This window comes from Ursus americanus, chromosome X (assembly GCF_024610735.1).
Source record: "Ursus americanus isolate L20-20 chromosome X, mUrsAme1.1.p, whole genome shotgun sequence".
NCBI lineage: Eukaryota > Metazoa > Chordata > Mammalia > Carnivora > Ursidae > Ursus > Ursus americanus.
The window spans coordinates 78,612,140-78,636,592 of NC_142164.1; the positions used below are offsets into that span (position 1 = coordinate 78,612,140).

Consider the following 24,453-nt stretch of genomic DNA (forward strand, 5'->3'; position numbering starts at 1 on the left):
GTCACTGTGAGTTCTCAAAACTGCTTCCTCTTACTTGGAGTTCCCAGCCCTCCTGGGGGAGCAGGGGAAGGAGCAAAGTTTCCAGTTGCAGTCTGGCCTACCGCCCGGCTGGCCTGGCCCCGCCTCCTTGGTTCCTCCTTCTAGGGAAGGGCTGGGGAGGAGGGGGTGGTGACACAGTGGAGGCACCGCCCGGCCAGGGGGCCTGCCCTCGGGACAGGTCCAGACCCATGGAGCCCCCCGGGAGGAGTAGCAGGTAGGAAACTAGCCCCCTCCACCTTGCAGCCTGACCCCCTCCTTCCCTGCCCCGGCCTGGACGTGGTCCTTGGGCTGCTGATTCAGCAGCCTCCTGGCTTCCTGGTTCCTGGCTCCCCTCTTGGACTCTTGGAGGCCTTTGGCTTGGGGAGGGAGTTAGCGAGAGTGGGTGAGCGCATGGACATCTGGGTGCCCAGCGTTGTAAGGACACTGGAGCCCTGAGCAGCACAGTCTGTGGGCCTTATGAGGGGTGTAACGAGTGGCTGCCTTGGCATGCTAGCCTGGCTCAGCACTGCAGGGCTCCGCATAGCCGCTGAGATTCTCTGATACGAACATTCCAGCAGCTGAAGGGGCTCTACCTCTCAGGTTTAATGAGATAATGAGTCAAGAACTGGGGCTCATGACTGGCACATAGATGGCACTTGAAAAACAGTTGTTCTGATGATGATGATTACTTCAGAGTCTCTGACAAGAACAGTCTCAGATTCTAAGATCTCTATAAGGATCTAAGATTTGGGCATCCTCAAAATCACAAGTGAGATACTGGGTAGCTGGAATGGCCTGCAGCCACATTTCCTGGCCTTTTCTTGCGCTTTGGAACAGCTAGGCCCTGACCACAACCTGCCTTCAGGGGCTTGTGGGGGACAGGGGCTGGGTGACCTGAAAGGGCCAGCTCCACTCTCAGCGTCCACCCTGCACTGGATAAACCAGGCCCTCAGCCTCACTACCCTACTGCCTCCCCCCCCCCCCGCCCCCCGGCCCATTCTCTGGACTTTAATTGTGGGAAGCAGGAGGCACAGGGGCCTTTGGACCCTGCACTAGGGGTGGGGGCACAGTGCGGGGGGGGGGGGGTGGTGGAGTGTGGGCTCTGCCCTGGGCTGGGGGCACAGCACTGGCCTTGGAAGCCAAGACTCCTGCTGGGAACGACCCTGTCCTCTGGCTCACTGGGCCCCACCCACCCACTCAGCGCCAGTCCCATCCTGTCACCTAGACCACTGAGACCTTCTCAGCTCTCCTCCGCCCTCGCCTCTCCTCTCCTTTGCTCTGGGGCTCTCTGCCTCTGCCTGTCTTCTCTCTGTGTCTTTTGTCTCGCCCTTTCTCTGTCTTCCTCTTTCTCTGTCTTTCTCCTTTTCTGTCTCACCCTTTCCTTGTCTCTTTCGGTTTCTCTCTGTCCCTTTCCCTCTCTTCCCTACAGTGTTTCCTCCACCCACCTGGCCTGGGTTCTTCCCCCTCTTTGGATCCAGAGCCTCTTCTCTCTCCATCTCTTCCTCCCTTCTTATAAGGGGTCTTCTATAAGGGGGAGCCCCCCCAATACAGCTTTTCCCTTTCTCTTTCATCCCCCCTCCCCTCCCCTCTTCCCTACCCGTGTGGCGTCTGGTGTGAGGAGGGCTCCCTTCCCCCTTCCCTGCTGTGGTGTCCCAGTGTCTCCGTGGCTCAGGTCCCCATGGATTCACCTGGAACACAGGAGGCCCAGACCGGCTCTTTTGTCTCTGCTGCCCCCTGTTGTCGTTGTGTTCTGTTTGTGGTTTGAGTGCCGTCCTCTCTTTCTTGACTTTGTGGTTTTTTTCTTTTTTTCTTCCTTCCTTCCTTCCTTCCTTCCTTCCTTCCTTCCTTCCTTCCCTCCCTCCCTCCCTCCCTCCCTCCATCTCTCCCTTCTCTCCCTCCTGCCCTACCTCCCCACCTCCCACCCCTTCTCTTCCATTCCCAATCCTCCAACACCCATTCCTCCCAGTCTTCCCTCTCCCCTTCCCCACTCGCTCTCACTTCCTTGTCCCTACTCCCCATCCTGCCTCTCCCCTCCCTCCCTGTCTCTCTCTCTGTCTCTCTTTCTCTCTGTCTCTTGCTGTCTCTCAGGTCCACAGCGTCTCATACTCTACACCAGTATTGCTGTCCTACTCAGGTCCTTGACTCCATGAAGCTTACCCCCTCAGGCAGGCTGGCAGAGAGCAGGTAAGAGCTAGACCCATCCCTCCCCCCATCCTTCACCCTTCCGGACAAATCTGCCACAGCATTGCCAGACCCCCTCCCCCATCTCCCTCTAGCCCCTGGAATGAATGTAGAATGGATGTCTGAGCATGTGAGGAGAGTGACTGGGAGACCAGGTAGGAGACCAAAGAGGACATTCAGGTTCTGTTTGTAGTTTGTCCTTCCTTAAAAATCCTTCCCTAGATACCTGCCCCCCAAAGTGGGAGTGGTCGGTTCAAGAATATGTCATATTTGAGCTGTTTTGAAGGATGAGTAAGAGTTTGCCAGTTGGATAGGATGGGGAAGGGTGTTTAGGCAGAGGGAAAAATCGCCCACACCTTTGAGAACAACATTATTTCCAAGTTAATTGGAAATCACATTTTACATTTTCTAATTGTAATGCAATAACATGAAATATTCATAGCAACGGCAAAAAGGTTAGGTCTATTTGAAAGTTGAAAAATACTTGGGTGAAAGAGGAAACAAGAATGGAATTTATAGACTATTTAGGATAAGTATCAATTATAGACTATTTAGAATAAATGTCAACGGGAATACTATATATCAAAACCTACAGGATGTGACCATGGGGGATTCCGAGAGGAGAATTTATAGTCTTAAATGCTTTTATTAGAGAACAAGACAGTTTAAATTAAATGAACTAATTATTCCACTCAAGAATTTAGAAAAAGAACAACCAAAAGAAAGCAGAATAAAGTAATCACTATAGATAAAACCAGAAATTAATGAAATAGAAAACAAAAGATTTGATAAACTAAGAGGTGGTTTTTGAAAAGACGAGTAAACTAGACAGACCGTCCTCTGGCAAATAGGACAGAGAAAAAGGCAAGAAAGACATAAATAAAATAAGGTATGATGAAGGGGATTTAACCACAGATTTTGAAGAGATGAAAAAAGTCATAAAAGATGCTTTTATACTTTTGTACCAATAAATGTGAAACTCTAGATGAAATGGGTGGTTTTCTAGGAAAATAAAAATTACCATATTGATTTAAGGAGTGACAGAAAAGCTGAATAGAATAGAACAATATAGAAGAAGTTAAAAAGATGGTCAAAGTTTTCTACTCGGAAATGGTACCAGGGCCCAGTTGGTATTATGGAAGTTCTGGTGTGATGGAAGTTCTATAGAATCTGTAAAGATCGGATAATAGAAAAAAATGGACAGCTTCCCAGTTCATTCCAGAAAGCTAGTATAACTGGATAGGTTTAGACAAAAAAAAAAAAAAAGAAAAGAAAAGAAAAGAAAGAAAACTATAGCCTAATCTGCCTAATCTCATATATTAATAAAGTCACAAATATTTTAAATAAAATAGTATCAAACTGAATCCATCAGTGTATCGAAAGAAGAATGTATCGTGACAAATGAAGGTTTGTCCCAGGAGCACAGGGATTGTTCAACATTAGGAAAGCTGTTATTGTAATGGATTACATTAATAGATTAAGGTAAACAGAACATATACCTATCACCATAAATGCTGAAAAAATAATCTGATAGAATTACACATCCGTTCTTGATTTTAGAACTCTTAGTAAGTGTCCTAGTTATATCTTGCTGTATTGGGGTAATTTGTTACACAGCAATAGATAACTAGTATAGTAAGCTATTAGTGAAAATGTCCTTAAATTGATAAAGAATTTTTTTATCAGAAACCAAAGACAATCATCAAATGTAATAGTGAAATACTAAATAAACTGCCATTAAGTTCAGGAACAAAGTAAGTGTGACTGCCATCACTGTCACTAACCAACATATTTTCTAGAAGTTTTAACCAGTGGGGTAAAAAAAAGAAAAAAGTGGTATAAATATTAGAAAGAAAGACTCAGAATTAGCACTCTTTGAGGATGATGTGGTTGTCTACTTAAATAATCTAAGAGAATAAAAGGAATATTTATTAGAACTAATAAGAAAATTATGTGAGATAGCTAGATAAAAGATAAATATATACCCAAACCATTAGCTTCTCTGAATACCGGCAATATCTAATCAGAAGACATAGTAGAGGGGCGCCTGGGTAGTGCAGTCATTAAGTGTCTGCCTTTGGCTCAGGGCGTGATCCCGGTGTTCCGGATCGAGTCCCACATCGGGCTCCTCCACTGGGAGCCTGCTTCTTCCTCTCCCAATCCCCACTGTGTCCCTCTCTCGCTGGCTGTCTCTCTGTCACATAAATAAATAAAATCTTAAAAAAAAAAGAAGACATAGTAGAAAAAGATTTCCTTCACAATAGTAGGGGAAAATGATAAAATTCCTAGGAATTGACAAGAAACATGAAATACTTCTCTGTAGAAAACTAAAATTTCACCAAAGTTTGTGAGAAGACTTGAATAGTCAAGCGTCCTATCCTGTTCCTGGATGGGAAGATTGAATATGGTAAAAATGATATTTTTTCCCTCAATTTGGTCAAAAGGTTCAATGCATTTCTCATTAAAATTTCAGTGGTTATTTTCTTTGGGAATTGAGCAATTGGATTTTAAAGTTCATTTGGAAGAGTAAATCCCCATGAATTACTAAGAAAATTTTGGAAAAGAAGAACAATGAGGGGGGAAACTTGTTCTATTAAATACAAAATTTACCATAAAGCTGCAGAAATTACATATATTAACACAGAAATAGACAATGACATACACGGAGCAAAATAGAGAGTTTAGAAACAAACCCATATGTTCATATGGGAATTTAATTTATGATAAAAAAAACACATGTCAAATCAGTAGGGAGTCAGTAAGTGGGATGGGACCATTGGCCACCATTGGGGAAAAAATGAAGTTAAACCCCTGTCTCATATAAAATCAAATACAAAGAATAGAACTATAAATGTACCAGAAGAAAATACATAATATTTTTATAATATTAGGGTGAAGGAGCCTTTCTGAGCATGACTTAAGAACCCAGAAGCCATAAAGTAAAGAGCAGTAATTTTGGCTACATTGAAGTTAAGAACTTCTGTGTGGAGAAAGATACTATACACAAAGTTAAAACATAACAGGCTAGGAAAAGGTATTTGCTACATAGGTATCAGGCAAAGGTTAATATTTCTGTCTATATATCATCACCTGGAAATCAATAAGAAAAAGTTGTATACCACATTTAGAATAGAGAAATAACGTGATTTGACAATTCAGCGAAGAAATCGACATCCATTAGCTGATGAATGAAAAAGGATACTCTAGCTTGCCCATAGCTAAAGAAATGGAACTAAAACAACAATGAAACACCAATTTTAAAGTGCCAAAATTGAGCAGATTGAAAGAGTTGTGAGGCAACAGAACCTCTCATATTCCTTGACTGGAGTGCAAATTGGTGCAGTTTTTGTGGCACATATTTGTTAGTTGCCCCCAGAATCTTAAACACTTCGAACCTGAGAACCATGTCTTGGAGGTAGATTTCTCTAATGCTTTACTACTAGATGGTCCCCCAACCAGAGGTCTTTTTAAAACATTCAGTCCCAACTGCAAGCATAAACTGTACTGTGCAACTCTTTATCACATGCCCTTGTAGGATAGCATTCTCAGCCAACTCTTAATGAAAAGGTTGCATGATGTATGCTACTCAAAATAAAGACAGGATTGTGTGAGTAGGAATAATCTTTTAGTCAGTCTATAAAAATCTTAAAGCAACAGAAATAACTTTTAGCTACATTTTAAACAAAATGTGCATTCCTTTGGCCCAGCAATTGAACTTTTAGGAGCCTATCCTTCAAAACTACTTCCAGACATACACAAAGATGTTCATTGCAGCATTGTTTATAATAGTGAAAAATTAAAACAACCTTCATGTCCATCAATAGACAGCAGCTTTTCCTTCATGATTCACCCCTACTATGGAATGCTCTTACAGATCAAAAGAAAAAGGTCTATCTCTGTATATGGGCATGGAAGGATCTCCAAGACTTACTGTTATATGGAAAAAAGCAAGTTGCGGAACAGAGCTTGTAGTATTATCCCATTGTTGAAAGGAAAAGAAAATCCACATAACGATGATGAAAACGTGTTATACACATCCTGTCATAATTTCAAAATTGCTGGCCTTTTTCCTTAACTTTTTCCCTAACTTATTTCCTTCCTCCTTCATACCATTTCCCTATGTCCAGTTGTTCAGATCTTGCTTTTCCTTTTAATAACGAGCTCAAATACCACCTTATTCATTCAGCAAGATTTGTCCTGCCTACCATTGGTAAGGCCTTGTGCTGAACCTTTGTGGGATACAGGAATGAATTGTATCTGGTCCTACCATCAGGGAGCTCAAGTCTAGAAGGGAGAGACACATAGACAATGACAGCGTAGTGTGGTTTGCTATGGGAAAGAAGTAGGTTCAGAGGCCTTCTGGAGGAAGGGCACCTAATCCCATCTGTACCCTACAGGAGGGGACATGGGTACTGAGTCTTGAAAGAGTAATAGCTTTCCTTTGTCCCCCAACCCTTCCAGAAGTGGTCTTGTCTACTTTTTTGGCTCTTCCAAACAAGATGACCTAATGGGGGAAAATAGTTGAGTCAGTACCTTTCTTTATTCAAATCTAAGTTTGACCACTTACCAACTCTACGACTGTGGGCAGGCCATTTAACCTCTGAGCCTCTGTTTCCTCATCTGTGTAATGAGGCTAATGACCACTTACCTCTCAGGGCTGATTCAGGATTGGAGATGGTACATGTAGAATTCCTGGGTGACTATCAACTCTTGAAGGGCAGGGACCACGTGTGTCTTGTGTTCCTCATAGCCAAGTATGTAGCATTCGATTGGGTTGGATCTGGGAATGGTTCTGGAGCAAAGAATGGGCCTGACCACAGTGGGGCTTTGAGATGAGCAGGCTGAGAGTAGTACACAGGATGGAGGGGATTGCACTATAAGAAGAAAGAGCCACATCTCTGGTCTTGCCATGAAGGTGACACAGGAAGGAAAAAATGGGCAGGTGGCCCTGGGAAATGGAGCCCAGACAGGGCACTCTAGCCCTGGTTCTTGGCCCTGTTCTTCTACTGATGCCATCTTCCAGTCTCACAGTCCAGGGCAGGGAAGCCTGGTGGGCAAAATTTGTACTGGTGCCAACACATTTCAGTTTCATTCCCAGTTCTTTCACTCACTAGCTGGGTGACCATAAACAAGTCCCTTCACATCTCTGAGCCTAGTTCCTTATCTGTTAAAAGAAACACAATACCACCAACATCATGGGGTTTATAGATGAGATCAGTTGCTGAGGGCCTGGCACATAAATGGGTACTCAAAAAAAGTGTAGCTGTTCTTAGTGCTCATTTCAGTAGACACTTACGGAGTTCTGCTGTAGCCAGGGCCTATGCTGGGTAATGGCTCTTGCCTTCTGCAAGTCCCCAGTCAGTTGGGGAGACCGAGGAGGGCTATGATAGAGGGGCTCATGGTGGCGGGTGGGTGCTGTGGAAGCCTAAAGGAAGGGATCTGGCCCAGTCCAGGACTGCTGCAGGTCAACTCAGTCTAAGAGGTGAGTCTTAGAGGATGAGTAAGAGGTAGTTAGGGACAGAAGGCTGAAGTGTGGAAGAACATTTCAGGCAGAAGGAGTGGCATATTCAGGAGAACCTAGATGTTATTGGGTAGGGCCAGAGGTTCTTAACCTGGGTGGCATGTGCTTTAGGTGGTTCATGAGCCTCCTGAAATTGAGTGCGAAATGTTTTGTGTGTGCATCTATGGACATTTTTTTGTTGGGAAGATGGTCCATGGCTTTTGTTACATGCATAAAGGGTTTGTGTTCCTCCAAAAAGGTCAAGAACCAATGTTGTTGGTGACAAAGTGTCATGGAAATGGATTCTAAATAGGACAGAAATTTGGTAAAATTCCTGTTTTAGAAACATCACACTAGCGGTCACTATGAGAAATGGATTGTATGCTGGAGGGCCTAAACTGGAGTGTTGGCACAGAAGGGAATGGATTTGAGCAGAACTACCCTGTTGCCCTACTCGACTGGGCACTTGTCATAAAGAAACATTTTAATTTCAAGTTATGGAATCAAAAGCCTTTGAGAGATATTAATGAGATAGACTCAATAGAAGATGAAGGAAAGGGAGGAGACAAGGATGAATTGGCATTAGCAGAGGGCCACAGAGACATGAATTGAGGGTAATAGTGCAAGAGGAAAAGGGAACCTCTATTAATGCTTACCCAGCACTCAGTGTCCTTGGTGGTTACTAACTTCCATCCTACTTGGTTCTTGAAGATCCCAGAACGACACTGGAGACACTTATCTCTCTATGGACTTTGGAGAGGATTTACGTCCGGTTTGTGAGTCAGGTTGTTTTCTGAAGAAAGTAGTGTTTGAGTCAATCATTCAAGGTCCATAAAAATTTGGGGAGCCAGAGGTAGGGGAGGATGCTCTGGGAGAGCACACAAAGGCCCGGAGGTGGGGGATGGTGAAATTGAATGTGGGAGGGGGCGGAGCTTAGACCTACCTCAAACAGCTGTCTGGGGCATTCAGGCTTCCTTCCTCATGGTTGGCAGCTAGGGAGCCATGAGCAGTTCTTGAGTAGGCAAAGTGACACATCAAAGAGGCTTTTTAGAGAAGGGAAACTAGGGAGGAGGGTGCTGTGGTAATCCAAGAGAGAGGTAAGCTAAGGTAGTGGCTTTGGGGATAGAGCAGAGGAGATGTGTTTGAGGGTGATTGGGAGGGAGAGAGAACTGGAGTAGTAGGCTGAATAAATAGTGGGGGTGGAAGGGAGTAGAGATGGCAGAGGTTGGAATTCACAGTGAGTTTCAGTGTTCAGGTCTGGCAATGGAGTCATTCATTCAACAAATATTTATTGAGTGCCAGACGCTGTGCTGGGCATTGGGAATACAGCACTGAATAGAACAGATGCTGGTGCTGATGGATCTTATGGTGGGTGAGATGGATAACAAATAAATAAACAACTAAATATATAGAATGTGTCTGGTGCCATGCCTCTCTGGGGGATGATGTTCCAGACAGAAGGAACGTGGAGCGCAGAGGCCCTGAGGCAAGAGTGTGCGGGTCATGTTTGAGGGACAGCAGGGAAACCAGTATGATTGAAGAAAGAGCCAACAAGGAGTGAGAGGAGTAGAAGATGAGGAGGTGGAATCGGCAGAATTTGGTGACTGACTTGTTAGGGGAGCAGGAAGAATCTAGCATGACTCCCAGGTGTGTTTCGGGCTTGGGCAACTGGATGGATGGTGGTGCTTTTCACTAAGCTGCAGAATGCAGAGGACGGGTTTGCAGTGGTAAGATGCTGAGTGTGAGGTCCCCATGAGCTCTGAAGGCCTGAAGGGCCGTCCTGGTGGGGCTCCCTGCGAGCATTAGGCTTGATGGGTCTGCGACCCAGGAGAGAGACCATGAGACAGAGACAGAGACAGAGATGGGGGAGGGGTCCTAAGCCATCCCTGAAGTTATGCAATGGAGGAGGACTGCTGACAACAGGGTGTGGAATGAAAGAGAAGAGGACCAGGGCAGAACTGGGGAAGAGGGACCAACATATAAGAGATTGGGAGAGGAAGAAGAGGTGGGGGTGGTCAGAGAAGTAGGAGGAAAACCAGCAGGGAGTGGGCTCACGGAAGGAGAGGAAGGAAAGAGCCATCCGCGTGCACAGGAGGGGCTTGTTAAGAGTGGCAAATGTTACAGCTGGGGGAAGGAAGATGAGGGTGGAAGAGAGTCTATTGGCTTTAACCACTAGGAGGTCCTCGGCGACCTGGCTAAGAACAGTTTCGGTGGCAGGGTGGGCGCACAAGGCAGATTGCAGTGGGTTGGAGAGCTCGTGGGAGGTACTGAAGTGGAGATGGCCAGTGGAGATGAATTTCTCAAGAAGCTTAGCTGTGAAGAGGAGAGAGGGACAGTGATTGCTAGAGGGAGATGTGGGGGCAGATAGAGGGTTTTTATTCCCAGATGGGAGAGACTTGAGCTGCTATAAATGTTGGTAAGAAGGAGGCAACAGAAACAGAGAGAGAGAGAGAGGTTGAAACACAGGAGAGAGAGGGGATGATTGTTGTGGAGGAGGTAGCAGGGGTGGGCTCCAGAGCCCGAGTGGTGGGGCTGGCCTTAAATAGTATAGGGGCCCTCTCTTTCTCACAGAGAGGCAGAGCAAGAGTAGTGGGGGTGAAGACAAGGGTGTTGAGGGGGTTGGTGAAAGAAATGCTTCAGTGGAGTTCGGAGCAACCACCAAGGGCAGGGATGGGGGAGCTAGGAGGAAGCAAGGAGTACTTCTGGTTGAGAGTCAGGGAGGACTTCCTGCAGGAAGCAGCATTTAAGCTGGGACATAATGTTTATATGGGATTTCAGTAGCGAAAGATGTGTGCAGAAGAAGAAACAGAGTCAGCAAAGGCACAGAGGTGCGAAGAGGCCGGCCATCCTGATGGAATAATGAACGAGCTAGTTTGATGAAGGCTGAGCATGAAGTGAGCCACTGATAATGACAGTTACTGTGTATGAAGCACCAAATCTACCCTGTGGCAGTTGCTCGACATACTTGAATTCATTTAATCCCACCACAGCCTGCGGAATGGGCATTTTCTCACTTTGTAGATGAGGAAAATAAGTCCTAGAGAAGTAAAGAAGTGGACCCAAGGTCACCCAGCTAGTAGGAGGTGGGGCTGATATTCATACCCAGGTCTGTGAAACTCTAAAGCCTATGCCTTTTCCACCAGACGAGGAAAGCCAAGTGAAGCCATGTGGTGGGGGAGCCTTGAATGCCAAGTTGAAGAGTCTGACCTTTATCCAGGAAGCAGTGGGGAGCCAAGATGGGTGTCTAAGCAGAGACAAGCAGGAGATTCATGCTTGCATACTTTATTAGGAAGCCCAGTGGGTCCAAAAGGGTAGAGAGAAGAAACTGGGAGGTGACTGCAGGGTCAGGGTAAGGGCTGGCAGAGGCCTGACCTGGATGCGAGGGGAGTGAGCAATGGGGCGGGAAGATCACTTGTTCTTCATGACAGCCTTGAGAGGTGTGGCGTTTTCTCCTTTTCTAGTTGAGGAATGGGAGACTCAGAAAGGGCAAGCTGCTTGCCCAGGACTTGAGCTCTGCTTCATGTGGTTTTACTGACTCTGACTCTGTGGAACAATGTGTCAGAGGGAGCTTTAAGTATGAAGAGTGGGTGCATGTGTGCGTGTATGTGTGTTACATGCACGTGTGTGGGCTTGTCTGCCTGTCAGATGGACAGCAGTGCCTTCCCTTGCCTGTCCCTGTCCTCTTTCCTTCTCATCTCTTCCCAATCCTCCAGTTTCCTGGCTTCCATACTTACTGCCTCTCTTGAGCCAAGGGGTCTGGGAGCGGGGTGATACTGTTCCGTTAGCTATCTCCAGAGGATCAACCTTTTCATTCCCAAGGCAGCTGGACCCCCTGAGCCCTGCTGTGTGTCCATCCACGCCATGAAACTGTAGCCCGGCTCCAGTGACTGCCACATGTAGACAGGCCCCTGGTACCACTCCGCAGTACCCTGGGGACAGGAGCTCGTTCCCGCACCGGCTCCTCACTGCCACCTTGGCACTTCTGTGTGGGTGCCAATGGCCACCTTGGGAAATAGATTCAGTTCACGAGCAGTTAACAATAACCGCCACCATGTTCCTGTTGCTCTTATTTGCCAGGCACTTGACATATGTTCCAGTCTTTGCAACAGTCCCATGGGGTTGGCATCACGAGCCCCATTTTTACAGATGAGGACACTGAGGCTTCAAGAGGGGCAATAGCATGCCTGGGCACATAGCCTGGGAGCACTTGCAGAGCTGGCGTTAGAACCCAGGCCTATTTGCTTCCAAAGCTGTGGGCTTTCCACACTCCATTTCTGAGCATCTCCAATTTCCCCAACCCTGAGCCTTCAGGAAATACAAATCTTTGTCCTTCAAGGGCAGGGTAGATTTCTAGAGATAGTGCCAAGTTCACCTAAGGGACCCAGCGGGACGAGTCTGAGACTTGGAGCTCTGAGTACTCCGGGCTGAGATCCGGACTCTCTCACCCAGCTATGTGACCTTGGGCAGGTTATCTCGACCTCTCTGAGCTTCAATTCCCTCATCTCTAAAATGTTGCCGTGTTGTTGCAGGGGTTAAATGAGATGATGTCTGCAAAGAGCCAGCACTGAGCAGGTTGCTACTATTTCTATTCAAATGAAGGTCGGGCACCTGCCGGGTCGAAGTGGAATTGGCATACTCCAGGCATGACCTTAAGCGTGCCCAGCTTGGGTGTGGGGAAGGGCTGTTGCAGGCTCCTTGGAGACTGAGTTGGGGGTGGCCCTAGATAATCTGTCACCCTGGCCTCCCCATTCAGACCCCCATCCTAGCCCCACCACCCTGGTTCCAAAGCCGTTCATGTATCTCCCCTTCTCTGCAAACTAATGCCTCTGCCTCTCTCTGTCACCCGCCCGCCTGTGGCCTCTACCCTGCCCTTCCTGGCCCCAGGGAAGAGGAGGAGGAGGAGGAGACTGAGGAAGAGGAAGAGGAAGACGCTCATCAGTTCTGCTGTCCGGCCTCCGAGTGCAGTAGTCCCTCCTCTCGGTAACTGAGAGGACAAGGGTCATTTTCTATGCAGAAGCAAAAGCCTTAACCAGCCCCCTCCACCCCGCCCGCGATCCCCCATGGGACCCTGTCCCTGCTTCAGGATGGGCAAGCATCGTGCCCCTTCCTCCCCCACCTCCTTGGAATTCCCCCCCACACACCCCCACTGCTGTCTCTCCTGGACTCCAGCCCCTGAATTATAAAGGCTGGAGCCCTAGGTCTGACTAAAATGTGGGAGCAGCAGAGCTTGGAGCTTGGAACCTGGACTCTCCCGCACCCACACCCCACTTCCCAGGCACCCTGGAGCCTGCCACTCCTGGAGAGGTCTCCAAATGACATCCCAAGGACCTACCTCTGTCCTCTGTGAGCACAAACAGAGATGCAGGGTGCCTAGGGCTCAGAGGACCAGACGGGGGCGGGACCCAGCCTGCCTAGTTCCCCGTTGCTTGTTCCCTCGCTGTGGCCATTGCTGCCATCTCCTCCACTGCTTAAAGGCCTCGTCCCATGCCCTCTGCCACTCCCATAGTGCTCTGTAAATATGATCAGGAGGAAAAGGCCTTTCAGAGTGCGTGAGTCGCTGTGTACAAAGGAGTTTCCATCAATAAAAGCTGATCTCTTCTCTCTGTCTGATGTATGTTCCACCCTTCCCCCCACTTCCCTCTTCTTGTCCCCACCAGGGCTATACCTTCTTTCCTATCCAGGGCTGGGGACAGGGCCTTGGAGAGAGTGTAGGGTTTGATTCTTGGTATTGTCAACACCCAAGAGGCAGGCACTCAATGAATGAATGGTGTGGCGCTCTCACCACGGGCAAGCCTGCTGCCTTCTTCAGCCTGTCAACCTGAGGCAGCATGAGCTGGCCAGCTGGGACACACCGCTTGGCCCCTCTGCTACCTAGTGTCCCCCCATGTGTGACAGGTGGAGCGGGCTTGGGTCAGAGGATCTCCAACGGCTCCTCCATCTCCGACATTCTGTCAATCTCAGATGCGACAATTTTAAGAAAGTATGATTACATGCATTTAAAATATGATAATTCAATGACACATTCCATGCAATTCTTTGGTTTCTATTTCTACAACACTGCAATTTGGGGAGTCTCCAATCCTGTGGATTTCATGATTCTATTATTTTAAAAGATTTCATGGCTCTGTTATTTTACAAAAATTTCTGATGGTATGATTTTAATACTCTGTGATGGTAAGAGTCCTTGATTCTGTACTTTCAAGGTTCCGATTCTACAACTTTAGGGATCTGTGATTCTAAGGGGAAGCCATTTGCTCCAGATGCAATGACCCTGAATATTTCCTGCACCTTCCAGAAGCTGGTTCTAAGAATCCCTGGAGACTGTTGGCGGGAGGGTGGAAGGTATCCTTTAGGGACTGTAGGAACCACACCTTCCATAATGTGTCTTGGGTGGGAGCAAAGTCAGGAGACCCCCAAGTGGGCTCATACCCTGGCTTTCCCTTTCTAAGCCTTCGACATTGAACAAATCTGAGTTTACCTTCCAGTTCTCTTATTCACTGCCTGTGTAATCTTGAGCAAGTATTTTCTCCTTGAGCTTCATTTTCCTCCCTAGCGCAGTGAGAATATGTCTACCTCCGTGGGTTATCGTGAAGATTAGCAAGGAAACACAAGGATCCCAGCATAGGGTCTGGTGCACAGTTGGGCAAGTGTGCAGTGACTGGTGGCTCTTGCTTTGATTCGGGCCCACGTGAGAGTCCCTCCTTTCTTTTAGCCCTCCCTTCAACATCCCCATCACGTTGGTCCTGTCCTTTTCCCAGAGGCTCACCTTATTCCCTCACTCTCTGTTTCACTGAGCCACTCAACTCATCTACTCACTTTCTCATTCAAACTCTAATTTATTTCTCATCTCCCTCTGGCCTTTCCTCTGTTCCTCCTTCTCTCTCTTCCTCTTCTCCCTCCTTTACTCTTCCAGAAGGCATTGCTTGAATACCTAACTGTGGGCAAGGCTTTATGTTACTATTTTATTTTTTTAAAGATTTTATTTGTTTGTCAGAGAGAGGGAGAGACAGACAGACAGACAGACAACCCAAGCAGGGGGAGCTGCAGGCAGAGGGAGAAACAGACTCCCCCCTGAGCAAGGAGGACCTTGGGATCATGACCTGAGCAAAAGGCAGATGCTTAACCAACTGAGCGACCTAGGCATCCCGACGAGGCTTTAAGCTAAATACTGTGAGGGCTCCAAAAGAAGACAGTGGCTGTCTCCCAGGGGAGACGAGAATGCCTTTGGAAAAATAGGGTGTGAAGGGCAGAAATGATTGAGTGGATATGGCTTCACTGGTGAACAAAATCTGTTCCTGGCCCAAAGAGGAGGGTGTATGTTGGGGTGGGCTGGGAAGGATGCTAGTGTCAAGGAGGGCTTGCTGGAGGAGGAGGGGCAAGAGTGGAAGGCTGGGAAGGGTTTGAATGGGTGGTAGATGTGAAGAGGCATCACAGGAGACTGTCACAGCCTGGTCAAAACCCTGGTGGGGAGCTCCAGGGTTGTGCTGGGGAGGGGTGTGAAGATGGCTCTGTTCAACTGGCTCTCCAGCGTGTGTGAGGCTAGATGAGCTGTGGCTGGAGAGACCATTCTACCCTTTATCTGACTGGAGTTACAAGGAAGTAGGGTGGAGGCAGAGGGTAAGTCAAGGTCAGGTGATCACTGTGGGAGCCCAGGAGGTGTAGACTCCTGTGTAGGCAACTGAATTGGCCGCGGGCCTGTGCTGGGGGAAGGGAGAAGGTTTCTGTCAGCTGTGAGGGAAATGTGTGTGCCTGTGCATATGTGTGTGTGTTTATGTGTGGCGGGCAGGTGGATCAGTAGTGAGAGACAGTGCATGTTATGTATCTAAGGGAATGTGATTGTGTGAGGCTGGGTGTGAGGAGCTCTGAGTGGGTGTGTGAGGTTGATTGTGGAGGTGCTGACCTTCTGTGCCTGGCAGGCTCTCTGTGTCTGCCTGGTAGAGATAATCACAAGACTGAGTGTGGGTGGGTTTTGATCATGTGGGGCTGTGGCTTTTAGGGTGACAGTCGTCAGGCAGGATGGTCACATACACTCAGACACACACGACTGCCACCTGTCTTAGGGGACCAAGGTGGCTGCTGAGCACGTGCTGTGTGCTGGGCCCTGGCCTGGGCTTGCAGGGTCCGCAGAGGTGAATCATACCCGGCCACTGCCGTTGGGAGACAGGAGCAGGGAAGGGGAGGGACACTTCAAGAGGGTGTCACAAGTTAGCTGCCAATAAGGACCACCCATGATGTGAGTGCGCACAAGGTGCAGAGCAGGGAGGGGCTGACCCTGCCAGGTTCTATGTGGGGGGTGAGGGGGGAGAAGTGAGTCAGAAGTGACTTTCAGGAGGGCTCACCTGCTCAGAGTGCTGCAAGATGCAGATGAGGTCTGGGGCCAAGGGGAGAGGGAGGCCATCCTGGGCAGAAGACACAAAGGAAGAATATGAGCACAGGCGCTGGGCTCACATAGCCTAGCAAGTGCAAGTTGCCTGCTGTTGCCCAGCTGTTGTCTGGGAGCTTAAAGGTGCAGGGTTTGGGGGGAGCTGGACAGATTCAAGGGGCTGCTCAGACTAAAAGTGGGACACTGGCCGGGAAGGTAGGGGATTTGGGTTCTCATTCTCCACGACCCTGGGCACGTCACTTTGACTTTGTGGGCCTCAGTTTGGATCTCGGGGATTGGATGGTTCATAAAGCCCGTCCCTGTTCTGTGGCTCGTCTCCCCATGGCAAGTCAAACCCATGACTCACTCTTCTCGAAGTCAGGCACTTCTTCCGTCTAACCTCAGTCTCTCCTGCTTCCTCCAGGGTTGCTTCCCACACTCCACAGATACTTACCCAGCATCTGGCCTTCTGCATGTCACTATGGAAAGGCACAGGGAGCTGGGGAATGTGGACCAGACCTGGGAGGGGAGGTTCAGTGTGGGGCGGGGGTTCGGGGGAGGGGTTCGGGTAACAGCAGGAATGTTGATTTGGCTCCTGGGTCCACCACTGCTGAGCTCTGAAACTTTGGGCAAGTTTTTTTCATCCCTCTGCATTTCAGTTTCCTTATCTGTTATCTCCTTCAGGGAGAGCAGCCTGGACCTTGCAGAGTTGCTAGGCCTAGTCAAAAGTAGGTACTCAGTAAATGACAGCAATTCTTTCTAGGGCTGCAAAGAAGTAGAGCTGGGATTCAAGCCCAGGTCTGTGTGCCCTCAAGCCCACATTTGCCTGCTGTCTCCCCAGTTAGCCCCTTTGATGGCCTCCTCCCCTGCCAGCCCCTGTGCCAAGCCACGCTGGCCTCAGGTTTGGAATCTCCACGGCACTGGGACTGGGCAGCAGAAGAACCATCAGAGGAGATGGAGGTGATTGGGGTCCTTCCACCCCTCTGCCCCACCCACCCCTTTGTCGGATCTCCTGAGCTGGTCTTCCTGCAAAGCCCGAAGCCCCTGCTCTCATCTAGGTGTGCTGACCTCCTCCCCTTGTTTTCTTATCTCCCACTTCCGGTCCCCCCCCTTCCAGCCTAAGTTGTCATGGGGATAGTCCTCAGCATCCCTAGCTTCCTCTTGCCCTCATCTTATGGTATCCATAGCGACAGCCCCCATTCATTTCCATGGCAACTGCATCCTGATCCTGTCCCCTGCTGGCTGCCTGGCTCAGGGCAGTGCCAATAAAGGGAAGGAGGGAGAGAGACCTCCCATTAGGAGCAGCATCCAGGGAGAGTCAATCAATGCCCCACACAGCGGGCAGGCCACTCCAAATCCCCACAGAATGTTCTGCCCTGCTTCTCCCCATCTTAATGCCTTGGTTCACGCAGTCACTCACTTCTACCGGCTCCTCCTAGGTAAGGCCCTGGTCAATGCTTCCTCCCCAGGGAAGCCTTTAACACAGCAGGGGAACTAGTCCAGGCTCTGGGCTTTAGATTCCTGTTCTGCCACTTGCTGGCTCTGAGACCTTTACTTTCCCCCTCAGAGCTTTTTTCCTCACCTGCAAAATAGGAATCCTAATTCTTCCTTCACGTTTGTCATGCAGATTAAATAATGTGCGGAAAATGCCTGACACAGGGAAGGTGCACTGTAAGTGTGAGTTTATTTTTATTCTGCTCAGCCACCCCCAAGCAGAAGGAATCTCTCTCCTGAGCTCCCCCAGCACTTCCTCTGTTCCCCAGCCTTGAGAACTTTCAGCTTTGTACTGTGGTTATTTGTGTAAAGTGGTTTATTTCCCCCACTGCAGAGGATGCTCTTAGTTTCCCCCACAGAATGGCCCAGATGACAGTGCACACAGGCACATGTGTGTGTCTGTGTGTGTCTGTGTTCTTGTGTTCTTTGCTCCTGGCTGGGAGGAGTCCAGACAGGGCGGTGGGGGGGTGTCTCCCAGGCCCTTTCTGAAGTCCAGGAATCCAAAGAGGAAATTGCATTTCCCTCTAGCCCTTCACAGATGAGAAGCAAGTGCAGAGAGGTAAAGAGACATGCCCAGGCCCACACAGCCAGTGAATGGCAGTCAAGCCCTGAAGCTAGTCTTCCCAGCTTTTTACTGCACGTATTCCTCTTGTATGTGTGTGTGCGCGCGCGTGCGTGCACGTGCTAATGTGCCCATATGAGAGAAAGAGAGAGAGAAGAGAGATTTTCCATGTGATCAGCATGCCCCTCAGTGTTTTGGGGGCCCTGAGCAAAGGGATTTCACATCCCCAGGTCCGGTTTCTTCAGCAGTCTGTATGGTATCAGGAACAACACCCTCAAGCACCGTCCTTTTTGCCAGGCCCTCTTGGGGGAGGCTGCGCTGACAGCCACTCTTCCCTTTGCGATCGGAGTTGGGGGCCAGCTCCAAAAGGAAGAATTGCCAAAGAGTGGACAGCCAGGGGCAGCACGGAGCCAGAAGTAGCGAGAGGCGACGAGATGTCATGAAAAGACAGCCTGGGCCCTGTCTTTGCCTCCTGACTTTCTCACTTAAAAGCTGTGTGATCTTGAGCAAGTTTATATCTCCTCTTTGAACCTCTGCGTCCTCATCTATAACATGGGGCTAACGGTGTCTGCCTCAAAAGTTTCAAGGATTCAGTCAGCTCATTAATGCTCTTGCCCTAGGGATAGAGGTGACTATAGGGCCCTACGGCAGCAGAGGAAGGACCTGTAAGCCCACCCATGTGGACGGGGCAGGTAGGCGTGGAAGGGCACACGTGAGCTAAATGTTGAAGGGTGAGCAGGAGGTAGCCAGGTTGAAGGCACGGGGCAGAAGGTATATGAGGCGGGGGTCAGGACAGGAGAGCCATCCATGGTTCTGCTGAGGTAGTTAGAGGTTATCCCCTGGATGATGATTCCTATAAAGCCTAAGGTAGATCACATCCCTCCTCTGCTCATCTCGATCAGAGCAAAACCCAAAGTCTTTATCGCGGGTGCAATGCCCTTCATGATTTGGCCCCCATTCCCCCTCTGATCTTACCTCCTCTCGTGCTCCCCTCATTCACTCCCCTCCAGCTACACTGGCCTCCTTGCTGTTTCTCAAACATGCCAGGCATTGGTCTACCTCAGCGTCCTTGCACTGGCCCTGCCTTTTGTCTGGACTCCTTTGGCCTCAGGGAACCACACAACTCACTCCCTCACTTCCGTCCGGGCTCAGCTTATACGCCATTTCTTCAAGAAGACCTTCCCTGACCACCATGCTGAAAACAGCACCTTTGATCCGTCTGCCATATTTTCCTTCCTAGCACTTATCTCTTCCTGAAATGGTCATATATATTTATAGTCTGCCTCTCTCACTGGAATGTCACCTCCCCTGGGGAATACATCTGATGTGTCTTGCTCACTATTATATTCCCAGCACCCAGCACTGTGCCTGGCACATCGAAAATGCTCAACTGTTGTTTGTTGAATGAGTTCTGAGGAGCTGTGGAAGGGTTTTAGTAGGAGAGCAGACTGGTCAGATCTGTACTTTCAAGGGTTCTCTCTGGCCACAGGACGGAGAATGGGTTGGAAGATGACTCTGGCGGTGGAGGTCAAGGCTCAGGTGGGAGGATTTATTAGCATAGCCACCGGCGCTCATTCATTGACTCCTTCACTCCAAAAGCATTTATTGAGCTATTCTGTTCCAGGCCTTGTGCTCGGTGCTGGCTAGGAGATTACCAAATGCTCTTCCTGTGCTGGGATTCTGGGAGTCATGAACACAAATAGCTGTCACGCTTTGCCAAAGCTAACCTGCACCATAAAAAGAAGGACAGACATGTGCTATGTGTGGGAGCTCCGAACAGGATCAGCAATAATTTCTGGCTGGAGGCGGGCTTCAGGAGGGCTTCTTAGTGATGGCATATGACCTGAATCTTGATAGAAGTAGGGTGTGGGGGGATTTCTCAGATTGCAGATGGCAGAGATGATAGGGACTGCATTCCAGGTGGAAGGTACCGTATGAGCAGTTTGGGAGGTGGAACGCAGAGGAGTATTTGGGAGAAACAGGATCTGGGCCAGGCTGGAGGGAAGGGTGGATGGGATGGGGGGCTGGCAGCTCACCCTGCAGTCTGGCTGAATGTTTAAGAGTGTGAGCTCTAGAGTCAAACTGCCTGGATTTGAATCCTGGCTCTATCATTAGTAGCTGTGTGACCATAGATAAGTTACTTAACCTCTCTGGGCCTCGGTTTCTTGATGTGTAAAATGAAGCTAAGTCACAATACCTATCCCACAGGGTTGTTTTGAAGAGTACACAGGTTATTAAATGTGGAGTGGTAAGAACAGTGCCTGGTGTGCTAAATGCTCTATAAGCGTTAGCTATTGTATCTTTGAGAAGCGTCAAGTGCCAGGATAAGAAACTTGCACTATCTCTTGTGGGCAGCGGGAGCTATGGATGGTTTGTGAACAGAGGAGACAATTGGATCAAACCTGGCTTTGAGCTGTGTGCCAAGAGGGAGAGGTTTGGAAGTTTAATGGGCAGGATCCTGCAGTCCTGAGGGGGGGTGGAGAGGAGCATCTTAGATGCCTGGGTTGGTGGGGGAAGCTAGACAAAGTCTGACCCCCAAAGTGGGACTTCACAAGCCCCTGAGGCCCCGGAGGAAAGAGGATTTGGAGTAGAGGGCAGTTCCCCAGTCTGTTTCTGCCTTGCTTCTGGCAGTGTTATAGGCTGACATTGGGAGGGTGGGGGATGAATGGTGGGCGGCAGGGGGAGGAGGGGGCCCACTAGGGTGGAGCTGAGCTCTACACCTGCAGCCCAGGACCCAGCCTGGTGGGTGGGTGTAGCCACCCCACTACACGCAGCCCCCAGCCCGAAGTGCTCTCCTGCAAGGCTGGCAGGTCTGATGCAGCTGAAGTTCCTACACTGGTAGGGAGCCCCTTACATCCACCCCAGCTTGCCCGGTGCTGTGCCCTGGCCTCTGCCAAGTAGGGGTTGGGGAGTGGCCCCTTAAGCCTTTCCAGCCAAGAGCCCCCCAACCGTGTGCCTGCCCAAACCAGACCATTCTCTGGGCTCTACCACACCCATTCCCCCCACAACTCCCATGCCTCACCCACCTATCCCTCCCCTCCTGGCCCCCCTCCTCGGTTCTCTTCACCTCTGTGGCTCCTCACCTTGCCTGCTAGGCTCAGGGCACCTTGGCGCTGTTGCCACCTAGGTTCCCTGGCAGCCTGGTTGCCATGGCACTATGGGAGCAGGTCTGGAGGAACAACAGCTCTGGGTAACCAGGGCAGGCAAGGCCCAGTGCCCAGCTCCTGCTAGTCTTCGATCTCAAGACTTTTGCCCCCCCTCCCCCAGCTGAACAGAGGAGGCCATGAGGAGAAAAAAGAAGCTGCCCCGCAGGGCAGCTCTTTACCTGTGAGGATGCTGAATGGGAGGCACCTCTGGCTGTCTCCAAGCCTGAGCCCTTGTAGCCAGGGAACCCTGGGAACTGGCCAGGCCAGTGTCCAGGCAGCTGAGGGCAGGGGCAGGGCTGTAGGGGGAAGGGCTGGGCAGGGGAGGGGTGAGTCTGAAGGCACAGGATGCAGGAGTGGGCCCCAGACCTGGGGTCAGGGCTAATCTGGGGTGGTGCTGGGGGATCAGGCTGGGAGGGTAACTGTAGCACATGGTGTTGGGCCATGTGGGCTGGAGCTGAGAGGGGAAGGGGCCTGGGGGGAAGATGGGGCTGTGAGGGAACTGTCCATCAGGGGAAGGAGGGTTTGGGGATGGAGTTGTTAGGGGCCAGAACTATTAGAAAAAGGGACTCGAGTGGACAAGACTGGGAGGAACTGGTCTGGGGATGAGGGTGTGAGGGGACATGGCCATGAAGGGACCAGGTGTGAGGGGTGAGTAGGAACAGGGACAAGCCTGTGAGAAGACCCAGCCTTGAGGTAAAAGAGTCTAAGCAGCTAGAGCTGTGAGCTGTGGGAAGGTAGGGTTGTGAAGGCCAGGGACCTGAAGGGAAGGGACTGCAAAGGACAGCTTGGGGAGAGGTAGAACTCCCCTCTGGCTTTTAACTATTGGGGGTCCTATGTCTGTGAGGAAGCTGGGGAGGATGGTGTTGTGGGAAGGGATCTGGTCCACCCACATTCAGTCTGGCTGAGCAGGCCCATCTCCTGGTCCCACATCCTGCCTCATCTTATCTCATCCCCGCAGTGTGGAGGGTGATGCCCCAGGCAGTGACCTGAGCACAGCGGTTGATAGTCCTGGGAGCCAACCCCCCTACCGGCTGAGCCAGCTGACCCCCACCAGCAGCCACATGGGGGGCCCCCCAGCTGGGGTGGGCCTTCCCTGGGCTCAGCGAGCTCGTCTCCAGCCAGCCAGTGTCGCCCTGAGGAAGCAGGAGGAGGAGGAGATAAAGCGCTCCAAGGCCCTATCGGACAGCTATGAACTCTCCACGGACCTGCAGGACAAAAAGGTGCAGAGGAGATGGCTCTGGCTGGGAATGGGGGCGGGAGTGGGCGTACAAGAGAACCAAGGGGGGTCGGGATGTGGCACTTGAGGGTGGTATCCAGGGAGGGATAGGGAGCCTAGAATGGGAGACTAGCTCTAGGATCCTTCACCCTACTGGGGACTCACCCACTCATTCACTACCCAGCCACTGAGTCTCCTGTTCACTCAGTAAACATCGACTGAGCTCCAAGCCTGCACTGGAGACATAAAGATGAATGAGACCCAGACCCAGTCCTCCAAAAATCTATCCAACAGGAGAAGCAGACACATACATTGACACTTTCAGAAGAGTATATCACATATATCACACAGGATATCATTCAGCTTTAAAAAAGTGGGGGGGCACAAAATACCATGTATAGAAAAAAAAAAGCAACAACCTGGAAGGACATATACCAAAATGTTAATTGTCATTCCTAGGTATCAGGACATTAGGCGAACCAATCTTCCTTCCTCTCTTCTTTCCTTCCTTCTTTCTTTCCCTCTCTCCCCACTCCCCCTCCCTTCTTTCTTCTCTCTCTTCTTTCTCTCTTCCTCTTTCCTTTCCTCCTTCTGGCTCTCAATTTATTTCTTACTTTCTCTCCATTTTTGGCTTCTCTGGGGTTTTTTTTTTCCGAACTTTTTTGGAATAATGGACCTCTACTTCTTGTAAATAAGAAAGAAAACCATAATCCAGCCCCATGTGACAAGCGCTATCGGAGATTAAAGGGAGGACACCACACAGAGCCCAGCCTGGCATGTCCAGGCAGCTCTAGGCAGTTAGCTGTGACTTGGCGGGGGAGCGGGGAGTGTAGTTGAGTCCCAGGGAGATGAATGAGGCTGGGGTGAGTTTTTGACCTTGTTCCCCTCGACCCTCCCCTGCTAGGTGGAAATGCTGGAGAGGAAGTATGGGGGCTCCTTCCTGAGCCGCAGGGCTGCCAGGACCATCCAGACGGCCTTTCGCCAGTACCGCATGAACAAGAACTTTGAGCGACTCCGCAGCTCAGCTTCAGAGAGCCGCATGTCCCGTCGCATCATCCTTTCCAACATGAGGATGCAGTTCTCCTTCGAGGAGTACGAGAAGGCACAGAACCCCGCGTACTTCGAGGGCAAGCCTGCCTCGCTGGACGAGGGTGCCATGGCTGGTGCCCGGAGCCACCGGCTTGAACGAGGGCTCCCCTATGGAGGCTCCTGTGGAGGGGGCATCGATGGTGGGGGAAGCTCCGTCACCACATCTGGAGAGTTTTCTAATGACATCACAGAGCTCGAGGACTCCTTCTCCAAACAGGTCAGCATCCCTGGAAAGGGCCTTTCCTCCCCATCCCCGTGTGCTGGCTCCTCCTACAGCTCTTTACCTATATTCCACACTGAAAGAAGTTGCCTGGCAAGCATTTGAGGAGGGGCTATGAGATTGATGAGAACGAATTGGCCAGACAAAAAAAATCAGATCGTTAAAACAAGCAAGTTAAAAATCTAGGTGTGGAGAACACATAAGAAAATTTACGTTCCCACTCTTTGGAACTTGATTCACTATCAAATTCAGGTCTAACTAACAGGTGATGCGCTCCTACTCTGTGCCAGGAGCTGTGTGTGCCTTATAACAATCTGCAAGACCAGGGTGGGGGCTAGGGGTGGTGGTGTTTTCCCAATTTTACAGAGAAGGAGACTGAGGCTCCAAGTTCCTGAAAGGCGAAGTGACTTCTCCAAACTGGACTGGAACTCAGCACTGTCTAGTTCCAAACTCCGTGCCCTTTCCCTTATACCACACCACTAGGGACCAGGCTCTGTGCTGGGCACCGTGACGGAGACAGATGAGAGCCGTGCAGGGTCCTTATGCTTAAGGAGCTCTGAGGCCAGGAAATGGCAGACATGTGCACGTGCTTGTCTCCTGAAATACAGTGTGCTCTGAGCCATGAGGACGGATCACGTAGAGTGCCATGGGAACCCAGAGGAGGG

General features: G+C 49.9%; 1 protein-coding gene across 1 annotated transcript in view; it reads left to right on the forward strand.

The window, feature by feature from the left end:
* IQSEC2 (IQ motif and Sec7 domain ArfGEF 2) overlaps positions 1-24,453 on the forward strand; it is a 76,923-nt gene that overhangs the window by 35,071 nt on the left and 17,399 nt on the right. Inside the window, 3 exon segments of the mRNA XM_087859627.1 lie at positions 2,107-2,202; positions 22,222-22,483; positions 23,384-23,785. Coding sequence (XP_087715753.1) covers positions 2,107-2,202; positions 22,222-22,483; positions 23,384-23,785 — 760 coding nt within the window.